The sequence below is a fragment of the Echinops telfairi genome, unplaced genomic scaffold (genome assembly GCF_000313985.2).
Source record: "Echinops telfairi isolate 266 unplaced genomic scaffold, ASM31398v2 ScPeMD7_6;HRSCAF=24_1, whole genome shotgun sequence".
NCBI classification, from domain to species: domain Eukaryota; kingdom Metazoa; phylum Chordata; class Mammalia; order Afrosoricida; family Tenrecidae; genus Echinops; species Echinops telfairi.
Window position 1 is genome coordinate 697,621 of NW_022103903.1, and position 22,563 is coordinate 720,183.

The 22,563-nt window shown below is 38.7% G+C and overlaps 1 protein-coding gene across 7 annotated transcripts in view; it reads right to left on the bottom strand.

Annotated features, from left to right (window-relative positions):
* The window catches only part of ROBO1 (roundabout guidance receptor 1), a 1,092,383-nt gene that overhangs the window by 359,862 nt on the left and 709,958 nt on the right, over positions 1 to 22,563 (bottom strand). For all 7 annotated transcript variants that reach the window (XM_045286235.1, XM_045286236.1, XM_045286238.1 and 4 more), the window contains one exon: positions 6,019 to 6,345. In XM_045286235.1, the coding sequence (XP_045142170.1) occupies positions 6,019 to 6,345 (327 nt within the window). The remainder of the gene's footprint in view (positions 1 to 6,018; positions 6,346 to 22,563) is intronic.

A 22,563-nucleotide genomic window follows, 5' to 3' on the forward strand; every position in this document is an offset into this window, starting at 1 on the left:
CAAACCTATAATTATTTGCACCTAGGTCCGTTCCCCCCTTAATCTTAAATATATTTACATATGTACATGTCTGTATTTAGGCTTGTATGTATGCCCTTTGCCTCCTACTTCTTTCCTCTATTTCTTTACGCTTTCCTAGGAGGTGTAGTTTTACAGTAAATCATGGCTTGACAATTCGCTTCACTATTGCAAAACTGAACAATTCCTGATTCATCCATCTCTCCCACCCACATTCAAATAATTATCCAACTCTACTATGCTGAAATACCTATTGAAACTCAAACCTCTTTTCATGCCTATTGTTCTTGTCACCTCTTCCATCACGGAATACAGGGGCCTACTTTTGTATTTCATATTAACTATTCTTTGTAAAGGCCAACAAAGGGGAAGGAACAGAGATAAAGAAACAATTTTCATCAGCTTTCAAAAGAGAATGACAACAATTTTCTCTTCTAATGTGGTAACCAAAGGAAGATGTTTTTGTCTGAAGGTTTGATATTTGACACAATTAAAACCTCATAATATTTAGATTAAAACGTGAACAGATGGACTGAACTATTGCTTACTTCATTGAGATTATTTTTAATTTTCTAATATTCAGATTTATTTCTGAGCTACTTAACATAATAAAAGGATAGAATGTTGTTATACAGAAAATTAAACTTAAAGTTTTTAATTTGGAATATTGTTCTGTCTGTAAAAGATTACCCCCCAAATTGCTAATTTGTTGTTGAAACAAAAGTGATTTGAACAAATCTGATTCGTTTGTCCTGCAACAGCAGTCTGGACCCAAAGATCAGGGTGATTTGAACTCAGAACTGGAATTTAACATAAGCTGAATTATTCACTAAATCATAAAATAATGAAAGGCAATTTTATTACGGAAACAACTTTCTTATGTTTTAACCAACTTTTCACTGCCGTCCAGGAGATTCTGGCTCACAGCGACTCCACAGGACAGGAGAAAACTGATACTTGGGTTTACAAGACCCGCTCTTTCAGGAAGGAGACAGCCTCGTCTTTTCCCATGGCGCTGGGGAAGTTCGCACTCCTGACCTTGTGCTCAGCAGCCCAGTGCTGAGCCAGCCAGCAGGACACCAGGGCTCCTTGCTGGCCTGCCCCAATTATATTCTGATGTAAAATGGTATCCTAGCTGGCCCTACTTCTGAAACTTCATGCAACCCCTATTCCTTCCAAATAAAATGTTTACACAGACAGTTCTTCAATTCTTTACCTTCTGGCCAAAAGGGGGTAAAGAGAGGTGAGTAAAGAAAGCAAGGACAAAAGCAATTAAATTTATGTAACATTAATTTTTAAAAAGCTTAAGCAGTGATGTCCCTGTCACCGTGAGAAAGATTGTACTCAGAGCATTGCATTGAGTCACGAGTCAACTTGGGAACAAAGACTCATTCGAGGATACTCATGTTAGTGTGCAAGAAGTTCATCGTTTGAATTTAGTACACTCACTGACTAACATTTTTCCTTTGAATAGAAAAAAATAAAAATAAACCTCATGCAAAATGATTGAACTCAGTTCATAGTGTGTCATTTTTTTAATTGAAAGATTTTATTGGGGCTCTTACAGTGCTTATCACAATCCATGCATCAATTGTATCCAGCATATTAGTACATCTGTTGCCACCATTATTTTTGAAACATTTACTTTCTCCTTGGTTCCTGGTATCAGCTCCTCTTTTTTTTCCCTTCCTCCCTCGAATCCCAAACTCACAATGGGGGTGCCGGGGAGGCGGCACTCCAGGTACAGCCTTCAATCTGTCACGACTGTTACTGTTTGACACTGAACAAGACTTCCACTCTCCGATTCCACTCCGATGGCAAACATGTTCTCCGCCCCCCCAGTCCCCGAACATTCACCCTTCACGGGTCACGTACTGTAATGGCGCCTGTTTCACACTCACGGGGCAGACACAGTTCTGGAGCCGACAGGCTACATCCACTTTCTCAGGTCCACCACCAGGGTGAAACTAGGCCTTTCACATACTAAATCACTTTAAGACTCAGCACTTAATAATAATGAACAATTCATTAAACTCAAATATTTTACCTCAAAGTAACAATTATTAGAAAGCACCCAAGGAAGTAAAATAAGGAAGACAGAATCACCGGCTAGCTAAACAACATGATCCTCCCGCACTGTGGGAACAGGAATAGCTTTCCTGTGGTTTCACGGCCAAGCCAGCCAGCAGATGTCGGCCTGCTCTGAGGGGATTGTGCTTCCTCAGGAGAAAACAGCTGATGGAGGAGACAAATAGCCATATGCTGACTACGCAGGGTTTAGCAGGTGATGTCGGGAGCCACGTTCGACAATGCAAAGAAAAGGGTCAAGGTTCAAATTAATTTTCCTTAAAATTCAAGGTAATTATCCAAGATCAAATTACTTATTAAATCTCAGTTGTGTCGAAGATCTGTGCCAGGCATTAAATAATCAGTGATGTTGAATATAGGATAATACACTCATCAAATATTTTCCAAAACATTTGCTTGACTTTAAGAAACAGCCAATTACTCAAGCAAACACGAAACTATGATTTACAAGATTATAATACATAAATAAACCTGAGTTCAAAAGTGAATTAGAAAAATTGTTATTTCTTAATTAGAAACAGCATCATCTAAACTGTCCACTTGGACGGTTTCATCAGAAGATGCCTGTCTCCGTTGGTAAGGATAAAGAATAAGGCAAAACGGAAAACTCACTGGCACTGGGTCGATCGCAACTCAGAGCAGTGACTGACCGACGGGGCGGTAGACCTGCCTTTGTGGGCTTCTGAGACTTTCAACCCTTCACAAGAACAGAAAGCCTCATCTTTCTCCTGAGGAGCACCTGGTGGTTTCGAACTGCTAACAGCATCCAATGAGCAGCCTCATGCATAACCACTGCACAAGCTGGGCTCCACTACACTACAAGGACCAACCTATACACTATGTATGTGAGTGTGTGTTTGCTTACTTATAAATAGTAAGCCACAATGACAAACATGTTCCTTTACAGAAGGAACTGCCAAAGTTCTAGGTGGAAACTTTATGTTTTTGAGCATTCCAAGCATTAGACTCTGTAACTGTGCGGATGGTTAACTGCATTGGAACTCAATGTTCAATAACAAGAAGCACCGTGTTTTCCACATGGCAATAGTCAGCACCTACAATAGTCAGGCTGGCCAGTGCTCTGCCCTCTGGTCTGTCTTTCTAATAGACTGGTGTAAATGAAGAAACAAACAAAAAATTCTAAACAGAACAAATACAATACTTTTGGTATCTTATTTGACTTGAAATGAATTTTACCAGCAAAATACACAAGCCCAGCGTCTGTATAGAAATGCAGGTTTTGAATGACATTCCAAGCCATTTTGGGGGATTCCAGGATGTGAGAGATGAAATTAGGGAGGAATGAAGAAGTCCAGTTGTTGTTACAGCTGCAAAACTTGGTTTAAAGGCAAATAAAACACAGATAATGTTTTTGAAAGTATTAGCAACAACTGCGCTGTGTGGGACCTGTGGTGCCTCAAGATAGATTTTAATGCTCTTACGTTGGGCTGTACCTTCACCAAGAAAACAGATACAATCTTTGTCTTCCTGTGTCTGAGACTTTGGGGAGAAGAAGAAAACGCTCTTATTTAACTTATGGTAACAATAAAGAAAATAGAAGCTTAATCATGAACTATGGTTAAAAAAAATGAAACACAAACTATAACACTTTTTACAGGTTTAACTTATAATCAATATGGCCCTCGCTTTTTTCCACCTTTCTAATGTAATATGTAACATGCAGCATGTTATATATGTAATAGGTAAGAAAATGTTAGCTTTGTTCTAAAGACACAACACAGCCACTAATGGTAAATGAGCAGTACTTGTTGCCTAAAATAACTTTTTAAAAATAAATTAAATAATTAAAAGACAGGTGCATCTAACCCTTTGTAGTGCTTTGTAGTGCTTTGTAGTGCTTTGAAGCACTATAGTTTTCAAACTTTTAAAAACCTCCAAGACCATTTTTAACTGCACAATAATTTTATCCATAAACATACCAAGTAATAAAAAATATTGCAATGAAGGTATGATTTTAATAATTGCCATTAAGCTAGTATAAAAATGGCAGAAGAGCACCTATAGGTCACTGTTTTATCTGATACTTAAAGCCTATTATAATCAAGATAAGGAACCTTAAACTATATTTGCTAATACAGAGTATTGCTAAATTTATGTCTAAAGACTTATTAATGAGCATTATGTTTAAAAGTACTTTTAGTAAGGTTTATTATTATCTAAAAAATATGTTTTACTGGTACTTAAAAAATATTTTGGAGACATAATAATATCACACCAAAATTTGCAAATTATACATTAAAGAGCTGTGCTTTTTAATATTTTGCTGTTCAAAGTTATGTTGGGTTTCATGTCCATGATCAGTATACTTGTTGACTTAGACAAAAAGCTTTCCCCATAATGGCCTCTCAGCGCAATGGAATGTCTAGCTTCCAGAATTTAATTGGAAACTAATAGTGTCTTTAAAAATATCTACACAAAAGCCAGATTAGAAGAGACAGCTCTCTAAATCCCAGTGCATTAAAGGTACCTTGATCATGAGGCAAAATTGGAGTTTTTTTGAAAAAGAAGATCTGGAGAGCTAATCCAGACTTTCTGTTAAAGTATATCCACCTTTTTTCCCTTCCTTTCTTTCTCTTTTAATTCTGGCTGTAATGTAAATGTTGAGTAGACAACCATGCAGAAGCATGAGCTGTTCTCTGATATTCTTTTAGGATCATTCACAAGAAATATAAAATTTCAAATAAATGTTTAAATAATAGAACTAAATAGTTTTGATATAATTCAAAATGGCTAACATTTTAAAATTTTTTAACTAATTGAATTTTATGCTCATATCAGACATCTTTGGCACACATTAAATACTACAAGGCTCTATGCATATGATCAAGTCAATTAAATTCTCTCTAGGGCTGATTTTACAAAATAACATCATAGAGTTAGCATGATCTGTTTCTAAATAGTTATATATATATATAATTCTATAATTATATAACCAAGCTCTGGAAGACTTGAATAATTGGGATCATGAAAATGGATCATGTAATAAAAATCTTGGGCATAAATTATATCAAAATATTAATCACCTGAAAAATGTATATAGCTATATATATATAGTCACAAATAAAGTTTAATATATTATTTTATACCTGAAGCTTGATGTTAGATCTAAATTTCATCTGTATCTCTTGTTCATATGCCATTTTCAAATTCTGTCAAACATATACAGGATTCTTTCAAAAGAATTAAATATTCTGACTACCCCTTGAATGTGTATAAAAGATCAAAGAAGCCCAGTTCTTATTCAAGCGTAATACATATCTAGTCGCTAGACATAAGTTAACCATTTAATCACTGGTCAACAAACACTTGTGCTAATTTCAAATTAGCTTGTTTTAGTATTTGTACAAAAATATTGACCCTTCAAACACTTCCAGGTTTCACACACCTATTTTCCTTCTTCCAAACACCCTACTGGTGTCAAGAGAGTAAAGATGAAGCACCTCTCTGGATACAGCCTCGCCAGAAATATATTTCCACCACTTGAAAACAACTTAGAAAACCAATTCTTTTCCCACCAGTTGAGTCTCTCTTAATGACGATGCATCTAAAACATCCTGCACTATTTTCTTTTGCAAAGACTTATATTCCTGATATTTCAACCTAAAAAGGAACCAGACATACTAATTTGGGCGGGAAAAAATTCATAGAAAACACCCCCAAAGGAAATGTAAATGAGTTTCAAAATTCTGTGTAAGACACCGCCCGCCCCAACTTAATATTCCAGACGGGATAAGAAATATAGAACATCCAAATACTGTAACGTTTTCATCTAGGGCACTAGAGATTTTCCTTTGCTCCCTAGTTTAAACCAGCACCATTGATCTCTGCATCAACACCCATCCCTGCAGTCGGCCACTCCCCGCCCACCTGGAGGCGGCCCCTGGTACTTACTAGCGACCTCCAGCGATGCGTTGTGGCTCACGGCCTCGCCCAGGTAGTTCCTGGCGACGCAGACGTACACCCCTTCGTCTGGCCGGCTTTTCCTGCCGTGTACGATGCGGAGGAAGAATAAAGATCCACTGGGCAGCAGCATGCGGTGAGAGCGAGGGTCATCTTTGTCCGTCTCCACTCTCTCGCCCCCTTTGTACCACTCGATGGTGGGCGTGGGGCGGCCTTCGGCTTTACAGTTCAGAGTTGCAGGTTCGCCTTTGGAGACAATTAGGTCTGACGGGTGCTCAACAATACGGGGTGGAAAATCTTCCTGGCGAAGACGGGAGCCTGAAAAAGGCGTGACAACATATATTTAGATAACACGTGGGTGCAGTTAAAAGTTCGACTGCAAAAACATATGTTGTACCCCTATAATGACTACATGATATCAATTGTCCTTTCTACTAATTAAAAAAAAACCCATAATATTAAATGGAACAGGGTGTTAGGTGAGGCGATACATTCTGAACCTGAACCTTCTGGACTACTTAATACAGGAAGCCCTGAGGATATGTGCCATTTAAATATCCCCTGTGCAATGAGATTATAATCTGATAAATAGGGAAACTATTTCCTAATTTATGATAGTCCCACCTTACACTCAAGCTCCAATTTTTCTCATGCATTGTTCAATTATAATGATTAAGTCAAGGTAGAACGCTATCAACATTGGCACCTTGCTTTTCTTCTCTATCAATCTGAATTCCTTTCCAAAATCTATCTATCTAATTTATCTCCATGCTTACAACTATGTCCAGTCCCAGGCCAAACTCCCAACAATTCCCACCGCGACTCTAAGAAAGTCTCTTTAAAAGAGTTTCACTTCAAGTAGCCAGATAATAGCCAGCAGAGCTCAGAGATTTGTGCCACTGAGTCAGGCACCCAGAGCACACTGAAGAGATTAATAAATAAATGCATTGTTTGGATGTCTACATCACACACACATGCCATCTGAGAAGGAGAAAAGTAACTCTGTACACATCTTCCTAAACACTCTTGAAATAAAATAAACCTGGACGCTAAAAGAGGTGGATAAACAAGCAACAAAGAGAAAAAACATTACATGGAAATCCAGATAGTATAATGTGATACTGAATTCAAATGACATTTAAATTGAACTTCAGAAATTAAAACTGCATTATTGATCTATACTTTAATGGTAATTCTGAGAGGGAAGTATGTAAGGATGATCAACTGTTGAGGCAACTTGAATTTAATTAAATTTTATTTTAAATGATGAAATATCATTCCAGCTAAGAAATAAGAATGCATAAATTGCAATACGGACACAAAGAAAGGACACCTAAAACTGCCCGAGTCAGAGAGACCTTCCCTAGAAATTTGAAATCGGAGCTATCCCTTGAATTGATTGGGAAGAGAAGAAAGACAATTTTCCCCAGAGACACAGTTTTAAGGGTGTATAATGGTGGCAGGGAGGGAGGGTGCAGAGGGAAGCTATTGAGCCTGGGTCTTAGGTGCATGTCAGAGATTGGAAAGCATGTACCTTAAGAAGTAGGTAAAGGAAGTAATGTGATGAGTTTTGTACATCGAGCCAAATTTCTGAAATCTAATAAAAGCCCCTGGGAAATGATTTTAAGATCTTAAGCAACCTATCAGAATGACCAGGTCTGTTTTGTTGTTGATGTTGTTTATTTTGTTTTTTAATTAAATACTTTGATTGGGGGCTCATACAGCTCTCATCATAATCCATATATTCATCCATTGTGTCAAGCACATTTGTACATACATTGCCATCATTTTCAAAGCATTTTCTTTCTACTTGAGCCCTTGATATCAGTTCATTTTTCCCTCCCTCCTCAACCTTCCTCCCCTGATAAATTATAAATTATTATTTTCATATCTTACAACATCCACTGTCTCCCTTCGCCCACTTTTCTGTTGTTCATTCCCATGGGAAGGGGTTATATGTCAAGCCTTGTGATTGATTCCCCATTCTCCCCCTACCTTTCCCTTACCCTCCTGGTCTCTCTATTCTCCTTATTGGTCCTGAGGCGTTTATCTGTCCTGGATTCCCTGAGTTGCAGGCTCTTATCTGGACCCGTGTGTGTGCTCTGGTCTATTAAGATTTGTAAGGTAGAGTTGAGGTCATGAGAGTGGGGGGAGGGGAGCATTAAAGGACTAGAGGAAAGTTGTATGTTTCATCAGTGCTATACTGCGCCCTGAATGGCTCATCTCTTCCATGTGACCCTTCTGTCAGGGGGTGTCTAATTGTCTACAGATGAGCTTTGGTTCTCCACCACACTCCCTCTCCCATTCACAGTGACATGATTTTTGTTCTGGGTCTTTGATGCCTGATACCTGATCCCACTGACACCTTGTGATCACACAGGGACCGGGTCTGTTGTTGTTGCTGTTGCTTTTTGGGGGGTGACTGTTCTTAGTGTGAAACGAGAGTGGAACAGGTCACGCAAAGAGAGCATCAGTGAGACAACTTTTGCACTTTTAAATTAATACATTCTGAGTACCTGGACTCGGACATTGACAACAGCAGGAAAACAGAAGAACGAATTTAGAGACATACAGTTAGAAAAAAATCAAAGTTATCTACTTACTCTCTAGACCTGAAGAATAATAAAAAAAGGAAAATGAATAAGATAAAGGGAGATTCCAAATTTCTGATTTCAACAATGATTGGACAACAGTCTCAATAAAGGTAGAAAAGAAAAGGGTTACAAAAAAAGGTGGGGGGCGGGGGGAATGAGGCAGGGAGAGTAGAAAAGATGATTTATTTAGCATGAGACAAAATGTAAGGTACTTGTACAACACCCAAATGGAGACAAGTTGCCAAATGAATTAACAAATTGGAGCTCTGAAATGAAATCTTAGCTAGAACGAAAGATTAGAGTAGAGCTGGCAAATACAAGTATGGGCTAGAATAAAATTCTCTAGGGAGAGTGGATCGAGGAAACAACGGCCAATTACAGAAACTGGCGCCCCCTCAGGCTCCACGAAAGGACTGTGAGCTCAGGACTTTCTCTCTCCCTAACCTGCAATCCCCAATCGCTGGACCACAGCCAGAAGATCTAGCTCTGGATCGGAAAACCCTAGTGTCCATGCAATGCTTGCACAGTAGCATTTAGTTAAAAGGTTTTAGCAATTAAAAATGCTCTCCGTATTAGACTATATTTTTAATTCCTAATATTCTGGGAAGCACATTTTACTCACATTGTTACTTGGTATTGTTTCTATATTTTTAAAAACAAGAATTGTCATTCTCAAGGTCTTCAATCTTCTTAATGCACATGACGTTATGCTGAAAGCGGGGTATACTACACAGCACCGAGCATATTTATCGGGCCACTGCACTCATTGTTTTTCTTGTCTTATTGGAGGAACATGGCACCGAACTTGTTTCTGAGAAATGCACTGAAAGTCTACTCTACCTAAGCAGGAAATAATCAATGGGGACAGTGTTGTCAGCTAAGAAGTTTATTTGTCTGTAGCGAAAACACATTTGGAAATCATGACAAAACTATCTAAAGCTCTTATTTCTCATACTGTACAACTTTCAGGAAAGGCACTTTCCAATTCCCAACTGATATTATAGTGAGTGATTGATTAACCAACCCCCAGGGATAAAAATCATAAATAAACAAAATACTGCCATCTAGTCAATTCTGACTCGTGGTGGCCCTATGCCCTGAAGGACAGAGGAGAACTGGCCCTGTGGGCTTTCAAGACCACAATTCTTGAAGGGAGGAGAACGCTTCATCTTTGCCCCTTGCAGGAGAAACCAATGGGTAACCACTAAGCCACCAGGGCTATCATCATTTCTATGAAAGCCATCAAATAAAATACTCTGTTATCAAATCTAAGCAGGGGGAATGTGAATGGCAAATAAAACTAACATTAATGATCTCCCATCTCCTTTAATCACAACAATATCTTTATGAGGTGGGTGTTATGATATCTATTGTCCATATGGAGATTCTTGGCTCTCATTTGGCTGAGGCTCCGTCACTGCCAAATACAAACCCTTGCTCTTTCTAACTTACCTCTGTGCCTGGAGAGCATACAAGGGTTAAGTGCTTAACTACCCACTGAAAGACTGAGGATTCAAACCCATCCAGAGGTATCTCGGAAGAAAGGCCTGGTGGTCCCCTTCCGAAAGTTCACAGCCTTGAAAATCCTATGGATTTGTTCTACTCTGTGCACGTGCATCTTCAAGAGGGCACACAGCAAAGTTAAAAGTTACAGATCAGAGTAGGTAAAAGAGCAAAGGGTTTAATAACGGGCCTAGAATGCTAATGTCAGTGGCCGCCCTTAAGAAGCATGGTGGAACCTTGGGAACACAGCACAACTGACCAAGCAAAACTAGCATCAGGAGAAAGGTCAAAGCAGAGTTCTCCCAGCAACTGCCTGGTTGGAAGATAAAATATAAACACAAATGACGAAAATATCTAAATATTTACCCAACCACAGCTGGAAAAAGATATGCACGTTAAGTGCTGAGTATTCGGAGGAAATATATCAAAGTCACTTGAGATTTATGATGATGAAATCAAACTCCTAGTTGTCTGTAAACCATTCCTCACCCCCTGAAGAAACACACACAAGAAATGCAAAATCAAACTGCTGACTCTAACAGGTTGCACACTGCCAAAAGGGACCGAAATCAGAAGAAAGATAATATTGAGCAATTAGAGCCACGAAGGAGCAGGCAACTGTGGAAGAAACTAGATTCATTGGGGAAAGAATAGCTAGGGGGAAATAATAAAAAGCAAAGAGCCAGGGAATAGTATTGCATCTGTCGGGGAAGTGGTCAAAAACAGACTGGATTCAGACTGCCTCGCCTCAAACCTTAGGCACGGGAGAGTGAGGATAAATTGCTAACCTCTCTCAATGTGTGTTTCTTTACCTGCAAAATAAGGATGAAGTGATAGCTGTACTTTTTGGGTTGATGTGATCCCTAATTCATGGACTCCTGAGCTGAAACATGAATCCAGTATGTTGGAAGTTGACATAAGCCAAAATGTTAAGGTTTATGACCCTTCTCCTCTCTGCTGAGGTTACATTATGACTCATTACTGTGTAGAGAATTCAATTCCCTTTACCCTAGATATGTACGTAAAGTTGCAAAGTAGCCCAAAATTAAAGCTGTGTATTCAACTTGGAGATTTTTATTTTCTATTTACACCGGTCTTGACAGGATCTGGCTCCATTTCAGCAAAATACATTTCAAAGGGGTAGAAAAACAAAACAAAGTAAAATTAGAGCTTCATATGTGTTATGGAGAATGGTCAGAAGTTGATTATAGCTAAAGAGAGTGCCCCCTAAAATAGGAATCAACTTGGCTGGCCCATAGTTCTCAGTGGTCTGGCGGTGGTGTACTGATACAATTTAGCAGTTATAACAACCCTCCATGATGTGGTCTGCTGTGATAAACCAATCAGTTCTAAAGAGGATTATGTGTGGGAAGCAACAGACCTGATTCTATGTCAACTGGGTAAGGTTAGTTTTTCAGGTTATGCCTGCCACACTTTGAATGTTACACCAGATGGAAGGAGGGAGATGTATGCAGAGAAAAGGGCGGCCCTCCCGGCGCCAAAAAAAGGCAAGCCAGAGACAGAGTGGAATGTTTGGACCCAGGGCTCTTGAACTGTGAGCCTCCTAGACCCAGAAGCCTGCTGCTAAAACGCACGGAGATCTTCAAGGGACACCATGTCCATTGCTGCTGGAAAGACAAGAATTTTCCCTCAGAACCAAAAGAGAAAGGACTCCGTGACATCAGCTTGATTCTGATTCATAGTGACCGTACAGGGCCGAAGAAAATGGCCCCTTTGGGTTTTCGAGGCTATAAATCTTCACAAGAGCAGCAAGCCAGTCTCATCTCGCCCCCACTGCTGTCCTTGCAGTCCGCCGCCGTGGAAGCCGTTATGCCACCAGAGCGTGAAGAAGGGAAAGCCCTCGCCACAGCCAGCACTCTGAAGATGGCTCCTCAATTCCAAGAGATGGAATGTCCACTTTTTAAAGTCATCCACTTGTGGGACTTCTGATAAAGCAGCGCTGGATAAGTTGGACAGCTATCCACTAGAAAGTGTCACTGCTCCTTGCGGAAACTAGTCTGTCTACGCCCACTGACTAAGTGTATTGATTCCTTTGAAACCATTGAGACACGCTTGCGATTTGTCCTTAGGAGCCATTATTTCAGTGTTGACCCATCGTCAGGCCAAGGACAACAGAAGTAAACGCTGCCTAGTCCCTCCGTCTCCACAATCAACTCATCTCAAGGCGGAGCGTTCTCTGTTCCTGACTTCACTGAGCATGCGCTTAGCGAAGATGCTCTTCCCCGGGGAATTACAAAGGTACACTTGGTGCTTTTAAATTATAAGTGAGTAAATAGTATTATCTTCACTTTCTTTTTTACTATAAAAATAATAGATCAATAATAAGGTAAAATAATTGCATTAGCCACAGATGACGTTGGCGTGTAGTTGTGCAGCATGACATTTCCAGTCAACCATCGTGGGAGTCCTGATGGCACAGAGCAATTCAAAACCACCAGTCACTCTGAGAACTTTCTGCTCGCAGAAAGGTGCGCAATCTAGGAACACACCGAGGAACTGTTTCTCTGTCCTACAAAGTTGCCGTGAGTCAGATCTACCCAACGGCAGTCAGTTTGTTTGCTCCTTGGTTTTAATCTTCAGATAGCCCAAGGTGATCATACATCACACATCATCCTTTAACTTACTAATGCTTTCCTGATGGGCCTAAACACAGAAGGCTGAAGATATGGAAGCTGATTTCAATGGTTAGGATTGTTAGACCTTTGTGATTTTCACTGACAGGGTGTTCTGGACCATCAGTGTTTGAAATGTCAAAAACCGTATTGGGGTGCTTCTGTGTATTCTTTTAAGGAGCTCTGGTTTCTCACATAGCTGATTGCACATGGATTTGGGGTTTCTAAAAGTCAGAATCCACTGGACAGCAGTGTGTTCGGGTTTGATGGAGTGATTTGTTGCTGCTACAGAAACATGTGCAAGATAGACTTGGATTTCTTAAATGTTAGGACAAACCACAAGGTGGATGATGATCGATGTGAATACGTAATTCATTTCTTTATTATATAGATATACCAACCAGATGATTATAGATTGTAGCTAAATATAATTCCAATACACTAACTAAAAAAACACTCATAACTGCATTTATAAAAACAAAAAAGACCTCTTACTTATCAAACCTTATCTGCCTTGAATTTAAAATCCTTTAGGAAGAATCTAAATTCTTTATTAAATTCTGATTTTGTGTTTAAGATCATGCTTTTAAGTCCTAAATGTGGTCTTTAATATAAGAGTTTTAAAATATTCATGGCAATATGTATCCATTTGTTCTCTGAAGAACTGCATTTGTTTTCATCTACTCCCTAGATTCCAGATACAATATACCAAGTCAATAACAAAGTATTAAAAAGAGTACTTTTAACTCTCTTAATTTAGATCATCATAACTGTGCCATATTTAAAGAATCCTTATTCTATGTGACTTATTTATGTGTGTAAAACAGTATAGAATTGCAATTTTAAGGATAATTGTCTACAGACAATTATACTTTCGGAAAACAAAATGCTTACAATAACCTTTTAAAGGATTACTGATAAATCCCTATAGGAATGCAGTCAGTACTCCTGACATGAACAGAGATTTTCTGAATACACTCTTTTACACATTAGCAGACTAATTGTCACCTTGCCTTCAGTGTATCTTCCCCATTTCTCACTCTGGTCTTATTTTAATTTCACAGACTATAAAGGGCATCCAAAATAAAGGATGCTGAGAAGCAGATTTGAAACACTTGGCACAATATGGAGATTTTGAAGGTCTTCCAACTATTAACTTACATTCTACTTAGAAATGTTTATTTCCTACAGGGCATTTTGGAATGTGTCATCCTAGAACAAAGCACATATGCTTAATGCAACAGAAAAACTAATCACCATTCTTGGAATATAAACATATAATTTTTGATATAAAAATTTAAGAACTCGAAAAGATCTTCCAATACTAAGAATCATTCTATTATCGATGACAGAATGTATTTATCACTGCCATATGCACACATCATTTTACATTTGTCATTGTGTATTTGATGCAATATCAATACAAATATACTCCTGGCTATTGTGTGGCTGGGAGGTGGCTGGGAGTATCTTCAGTTCCCAGTGAGAAGGCTTTCTCGGGGGAATAAACGTGGGGTTCCTCTAGTCTCTCGACACTGAATCTAGTCTTTCTGGTGGCTTTGGTGGTGGTGGTGGTGTTTTGAATTTTGTTCTACATTTTTTAACCGGCTCTGAGACCTTTTATTTGGTTTTCGCCAGAGTAGTCAGTGGTGGTGGGCAGGTTCTCGGCTCAGATTAGAGGAGTCCATTCCAGACACCAATGCTCCTCAGAACAATCAGCAAGACAAGACCCAAAGGGCATGTCCCCAGCATCAAAGGTGAGAAGACAGGACAGCCCGATGAAAGGAAACAGGGAAGCCAGGGATGAAACAGGGAAAGTGACACTACAAGAAACAGGGTCACTGCCAATGTCACAGAAATCTCTCTATGGAACACTGATTGGGACTAATTTGCTATGCAAATTGTCACCTAAAGTATTTCACTTAAAATGAACAAATGAAATATGCTCCTTTTAGTCATCGTTCTGGGAAATGGCTCTCTCTTCATATGGAAGAGAAATGGTCATCAGAACATATTTCTAGTGTCCTGAAATACTTTTGACTAAGGCAGTGAAGCGTGCACATAGCATCGTGTATCGTGAAGGTACAAGGATCTAAGGGAGAAGGGAAGAAAACTAGGAGGAGGGTGGTGATGGTCTGAAATATAAAAAAGCCCTTAACACTGCTTTCTAAGAGATTACTAAAGAATACTTTTTATTTACTTTTGTAGCATTTCTCCAGATTCTAAGTATTTAAATATATTGCTTTTGTATTATTTGGGGCTTCAAAAAGGTCAAGAAAAAATTCCATTACCTTTTCATTCCATTTTTTCCAGAATTTTTGGAAGCCCCATATTTTCCTAATCAATTGCTCTATTCTAGGAGTTGTGACAGTCAACATTCCCTTTTGATATGGATGAAATAAAATTCAAGCTATTAAATGCTAAATTCAATATTTTGCATTCATTTATCCAACCAATCAATATGTGCTGAGGTCCCATGCTGTGACACATTTGTGCTCGAGGCTACTGACACAAGAATAAAATAAATAAGCATAAGGCATTAATTTTAAAAGCAAGTAGAACCTTCTTTTTGTTGTAGTTAAAGACGCAGAGTTAAGATAAATGGCATTACATGTTTAAATCAATGTACATGCACTTACATACTTTTTACCCCCAAATAAACTGCTATGGGCACAAGTAAGCAATCATTAAACAAATCAGCAAGAGTTGTACAAGCTAAGCGGTATACAAAGCTGTATATAACATATTTAAAGTTAATGGGAGCAAACATTTTAGGCCCAAAATAAGCTTTTCTAAGAAGGTGGAAAGTCTGTATGGGATAAATTAGAGGCCACAAACCCTGAGGCTCATAGCTGCCTGGTCATGCCCTGTGTGATCAGAGGGAGTTAAAAGGCTGGATATGGATTTAAACCGATTAACAGGTATCAATTGCCGCTTCTCTTTAGGAAGCAAATAGACCTAATTATTTCACTTAGCTTTCATGCCATTACAAGCTAACTCCTAGGCTATGCCGACCAAAGGAAATCTTTTTTTTTTCACTGTATTTTCCACTTTAGATTCTACCATTCTTAAAACATTGCTGAAGCCCTTTCTTAGTAAGAAAAAATTCAAATTATATCATCAAAACAGACGCATAGTTTTTCCTATTTAAACAGAAGTAAGCGGCAGAGCAGCTCAATGGATTGAGTATTTCGCTCCAGCTTCCTAGTAGTAATGGAATGAGAACTGAAACAAGATGGAGAGACTGCGTTTGGAAATGGTTGTCAATGTTTCAGTTAAGTATCTTAGAAATAATATTTACGGAGTAGTGTTCAAAATGTAACAATAACATAACAAGTTTGCTTATGATATTAGCAACTTATTTATAAGATGTATGCATAAATTGTAGGATGCAAGCATAAATTTAATGAACCAAATAGATGTGGGTTTTAGATGCATACATAAATTCTCTAAAATAAAAGCCTACAGGAAGTTAAGACACTGCTTTTCCAAATTGTAATCACAACAATCAGCGGAGAGCTTTAAGACATTTTTAAAATAAAATCTAAAACTTAATTGAAAGCAGTGTTTTTGCCATGTTTGATCCAAAGAACTCTTGCTTTAGAAAAGGCAGGGATGATGTTTAAAATGTAAATATCCAGTCCCTGAGCTGTTCAATCATAACCTTTGAATATGAGGGCCTGGAACTAGTACTTTACAGGCACATCATGTGAACTCAATCTATACTACGAAAATCTGAGTGAGAGCCTAGGTTCTTCGGTGGTAAATTCTCGCCTTCTGTGCTAGAGATCCCAGCGTGGTTCCTGCCCAGGGCATCTGGAGCGCAGCCATCTGTCAGTGAAGACTGGCATGTTACTGTGGTACTGACAGGCTGCAGGGAGCCTCCAGACTCAGCACTAGGAACAAAAGCCTGGCAATCCACTTCCAAAAATCTGCCAATGACAACTCGCTGGATTACAATACTCCAATCGCTCTGTACATGGTTCGGCATGAGCTGGAAGCCAGATTGATAGCAGCTAACATCAACAAAATCTGTGGGCCACTGAATGAGAGGTTAAACCAATTTCTGAGCACTGAAATGACATCATCCTTTGCTATACTTACTTCTACTATTATTCGAGAACATTCCAAACGAAGGAAGAGGATGGGGCGAATTCATCTCATATACTTTGGGGATCTTATCAGGAGAGATCAGTCAGTCCCTGAGAAGGGACATCATGTTTGGCAAAGGGGAGGGTTGGCTACGAAGAGGGAACTCCACCATCACAGCCATGGTGAAAGGATCGCTGGAATGGGCAATGTTTCCTCAGGCTGTTCACCGTCGCTAAGAGGAAGAACTGACTTGCTGGACCCTAACAGTAAGGACGACACTATTATTGTCATTATTGCCATTGCCGCTTGTTGTGACACTCATTATAGCAAATTGTTTTCCTGTTCCACATGCTGCAGACACTTTTCTCAGCGCCTGATTTCCATGAACTCATTTATTAATTCTCAAAAAGTCCTGCAACATCACCACTATCCTATTATAAGGGTGAGAAAATTAAGAGACAGAGAGGTTCAATAGTTAGACTGAATTATCACAGTGAGTTTAAAGATATATCTAAACTACAAACTCTGGTAATTTGACTCTAGAATCTTAATCTTTAATAATTATTCTTTATTGTAGCTCTACTTAAGTTTTAACAGATCTACAAGGGGGCTTCAAAAGCTCATAAACAACAGAATTTTAAAATAATGGAATTTTTTCACACACTTTTAACTCCTCAGATACCACAATATTTAATGCAATTATATAATAAAAACACAACATATATGATTAATATTTACTTGTAAAGCTACACTCTTCAAAGAAAAGATGTACCATATTTTTCATATGTATTCCCAGCCAAAAAATTTTTTCATCAAAAAGAGGAATGACTATTTCAAACTATCCCATTGGCAGGAAGCATAACACACACAACTTAAAACTTTTTTAAAAATTTTTTTACAACTTTAAATCTTCTGTGCCAACTTTTCTCAACTGTAAAAGTAACTTGTATTATAGATAAGCACCCCAGAAAGAAATATGGAAATGAGTTTTACTTTTTATTATAAATTTATTTTATAGATAGAAGTAATATAGATCATCTATTTTCACTGTGGAAAATATAAAACGGAACACATAGTGAATTATCTATCTACAGTTCGACAGAGTACTAGAAACGCAACAGAAGAATTATTTTAGTGCCTTTCCTTTAAGTGTTATTCTATCAATTTTTACATTATGAAATATTCTGGGATGTTTGTTTATTATAAAGATTTTGCCCTTTCAGCAAAGACTTATTAAGTACACTTCAAAATCACTTAATATCTTGCACATGTGTTATAATGAACTGTTGCTTCTTGTGAGAAATTTGTTTATTTATTTTAAAAACTTTAGGATTATCCAAATCTAAACTTTAACACCATATTGTATATAGAAAGGGGCTTCAAAATGTTCATGGAAAATTATATTATCTTTTAATTCCATTTTTCCACAAAATTTTGAACCCTCATACATAAAATCGTTCCTTAATATATTATCTTAATCTTCACCATGGAATATAAGATCCAACAGGTTTTTTAAATTTTACAACTTCATACACACTTTTTTAAATGAAAGTTCTTAAGGTTTCTTTTGGAACATTCCAATAATTTCTAAAAACATTTTGATACCTTGTTATACTACTAAATGCCATTGTTTTAAACCTTTAACTTAAATTATTTGACATTTCCCTCCTACAGGGTTACTTTCATTTCATTTCAGCCATTTAGCTCTATCTAAAGTACAACGAAGCGTCCTGGTGGCTCTGCGCGTCAGTCATTGGACTGCTAACCCCCAGCACAAAGTGGGCAGGCTACCTGTGCCCATCAAGATGCACAAACTGGACATCCTGCAGCGAGAGGGTCGTCATGAGTCGGATTAGACTTGATGGAAGAGGGTTTAAGGTAAAACTATGGATGTCTCCCTGCCCCATGAAAAAGAGTAAATAGAATAAAATGAACATGGAAATAATTAATCCCAATGACGTATGGACCATGCAAGTCTCAGCCTTCATGACATACGAGACCAAAAGGATCAGAGTACAGGTCTCCCAAGAGAGCAGGAGAACACGTGGCATGGTACTGGAATTCATGAAAGTAAAAAGAATACAAAAGGCGTGGTGACTCCTCTGGTATAACCCCAAAAGAACGTTGGTACCCATCTATGATCCATGAGCAATCTTGAGGCCCAAAACTAAGAACTCACTCCCTGGCTTACCTCTTGACCAAACAAGAAACAGGACTGACTATCAGGTGAGCCATAACACCAGGAACCATTCACTCCTTCGAACATCCAACCACACGCACCAAAGTGGCCACATTTGCCCAGGGAGAGAGCTCAGAAGGCACGGAGAGCCAGGGACGAAGGAAGAGTGGAAACAGTACACACTGGGTAGAAGTCAAGAGAGTGCTGCTCTGTTGGGCAGACTGCAATCCATTTCATGAAGCAAAATGAGCACGAATTGCCGGATGGAAGGCCTACTCAGCAAGCTTTCACTCAAATCAGAAAAGAAAGTTCGAAAAATTAAGATTTTAATAATCATTTACTGAACAGACCCTGATATGTGGCAGAAACATGTTGTTAAGTCACTGCCATTTATTTGATGTCATTTCCCTAGGAATATTGCCTTTTAAAAGATGCTTTTTTTGTTCATTCAGTTTTAGATCATTCTGATCGATAACCTCCCTAGGTCCTATATTTTATATTAAACCCCTTACCAGATTTGTAAATCAACACTTAGGTTAAAGCATTAACTAATTCTCAAAAAGCATTTTAAATTCTAGTATGAGATGCTAGAAAATGTGAATTTTTTAAACCTATGTAGTCATTAGCCAAGCAATTGGATGGCTTAAATATATCATTTACAGATTTAAATACGTAATTCCAAAATCACATGTATTAGATAATCTGATAAGGATAGATTGATTTTTTTCAGACAAACTCCAGAGAAAAAGCACAGGGAAATGCCATATAATTCTAGCTTATTGAATGGTGAAGTAGAACAAAATTAACTGGTCCCCTTGTAAATATAGGGTCCCTCTCCTAGAGTGTTAGGCCTATCCCAGTTTACGTAGGGCCATTTCAGTTTTAACAGTGAAAAGCCATGTCTGGGAACCCCTTTAGTCCCAGGTAAACCAGGACCATGATCACTTTGTATGCTTAAACAGCTGTCATGGCTTATTTAAAAACTCGATCAAAACAACTGGTTCCAAAATTACTCATACCAGGGTAAGTCAAGTATTGCTACCAATTGCAAAATTGCTTCTGTTCACACTTGAACATGTATATGCGAAACGAGTCTAAACGTCTGAGATCAGTGGATGGCTGCAGACAAGTTCTCTCAGTAGTGCGCTTGTCTAAGTCTTGTTAAGGTACCTTTTAAAAAAGGATACTTAAAAATATATATATGGTGCCAAAATCAACTCGTTCAATGAAGAGCTACTTTCCATTGGCTTTTAAGCCAGGCAAAGCTAATGAAGAAGATTCCATGGGCTAAATTGTAACGAGGCATGCGTCTTGCATTTATCAATCCAACCCAGAGATCAAGGTCAAGTGTTTTGTTTGTTTGGTAGCTTCCAAGAGGATCTGCTGGGTCACTTACATTCCAAGCAGAGAGGTCAGCTCAGAAGGCATGAAGACTGTTTCCTGAAATTTCAAAGGGGTCAACTTGATAGATGTTGCCAAGGACACAAGGTGGTCATGGGTCACGTCATGAAGAAGTTTTAAGAAAATTTCAAAACGGCGTAGGTGAGAAAAAGGTCAGGAAAGTTGCACCCACGTTGTCACTGGTTTTCTTGTTTTGATTTCCCATCATGACACTATCCACTCGCTCTTTGCGGTGAGCGAGGACTTTCCTATGGGAATGTCATGGGAAAATCTTACCCCATCTGTCCTCCAGCTCGGATCATGCACCTCAGATTTCATTTTGGTCCCTAAACTCACGTGACACTTAAAACCAGCGTGACTTGGGTTCCTAGAGGGTGCCACCCTGCCACTGCGGGCCATGTCTACAGAGAGCACAGAATCCCTGGGGCAAACTTAGCGACATGGAACCGTAGCTTTCCAAACTGTATAGATGTAAGTGTAGATTATGTTAAGAAACAATAGCTTCATAATTTGATATTTTTGTTTAATAAAGTTTCCTAGGACAGCAACATTTTTTGACTTACCATCCTAAATGGAACTATAATCATATTTTTAATTGTCTTAAGATACAACTTTATCAACGATGAACCATGCATTCCATTCTAAATTATAATGAATCAATATCATTTAAAAAAAATCGGAAGTTCTTGGTCAGATAAATCAAATAAGAAAATTTCCAAAAACCAATGCAAACTGACTGCCACTGGGTCAATTCCACCTCCTATCTACCCTGTAGTGCAAAGGAGACCTGGCCCCTTTAGGTTTCTGGGACCGGAAACCGTCTTCTTTGACCCACTGAATAGGTGGTAGGTTTAAAGTGCTAGCCTTTGGGTCAGCAGGCCAAAGTATATGCCACTATGCCACCAGGGCTCAGCACACTACCAGTCTAGTTGCATGAAGGAAAGGGATTGCCTCACGGTGATGCCATTTGGTGTTACATAATCTTAATACAAGTCCAGAAGAGCTTACACAGTGTTCAAATACCAGGCAGCTTCAAAAAAATTCATGGCAAGTTTCCTTATCTTTTAATTCCATCTTCCATAAACTTTTGGAAGCCCTGTCTTACAAATGGAAAATCAATGCAATGTGAAAAACTATGGTCAAATCTGTCTTCACTATGTGGTTTAATTCTAGAAGCATAAAAATGATGGTAAGTGGCAGAAGTTCAAGAAGAAAATCTGAAACAATGTACACCAGTAAAACACATCCTATTCAAGTATTGAATGGCATAAGTAACAGGCCCTAAATAAAGGACTTATAAAGAAGTCAGAGTGACACCCAATAGTTCATTATGTCTGCTGCTAATCCAGGGGTTGGCAGTTCAAACCCACCCAGAAGCTTTGTGGCAGCAAGAGCTGACAATCTGCCGCCAAACCAAACTCAGGGCCCTGTAGTCAATGCTGACTCAGGCCCCCCTGTGGATTTCTAAAAGTAACTGGAGTGAGAAGCCCAGGCTTTCTCCAGCAGGGCTGCTGGTGGTTTGAACTGCAAGGATGCAGATCGCATTCCAACTCTGTGAGGTCCCCTGTAAATTCAGAAGTCAGCTATAAAGCACTGGCAACAAAAAGTCTGGTCAAAAAAAATACTTTGAGCACACGGAGAAGAAAGAACATGGCTACAAAGCTGTACGAGGACTGAAGACAAGGTTTTCTAGATGCACTAATTTTTGTGATAAATTAGATCAAGAAACTGAAAACCTCCCTAGGAATGCCACATACGAAAAACAAATAGATCTCGGCGATCAACATAGTATTTGATGTTGACTCCACCAGAAAGGAAAGGCGTCCTGGTGGCTGACAGTGCAGTGTTTGGGGGTTATTTTTGTTGGGGAGTGGCTTTTTTTTTTACATAACAAAGGACATTTTAGTAAAGGTAAATTCTTAATTTGTCTGGTTTTTGAATTATCTTAAACTGGCTTAGGCCTATTTCCCAACTAAAAGTAGTTTTAAAAAAATGAAAAACATATAACACAGGATTACTAGCCAGAAATGGAAGGAAATGGCGAGCTAAGTAGGTCTCCAACAAGATTTGCCTCATTGGAAATGTCGTACTATATTGAAAGAAATGTGCAAATATCTGCCAATGCAAACAGAGT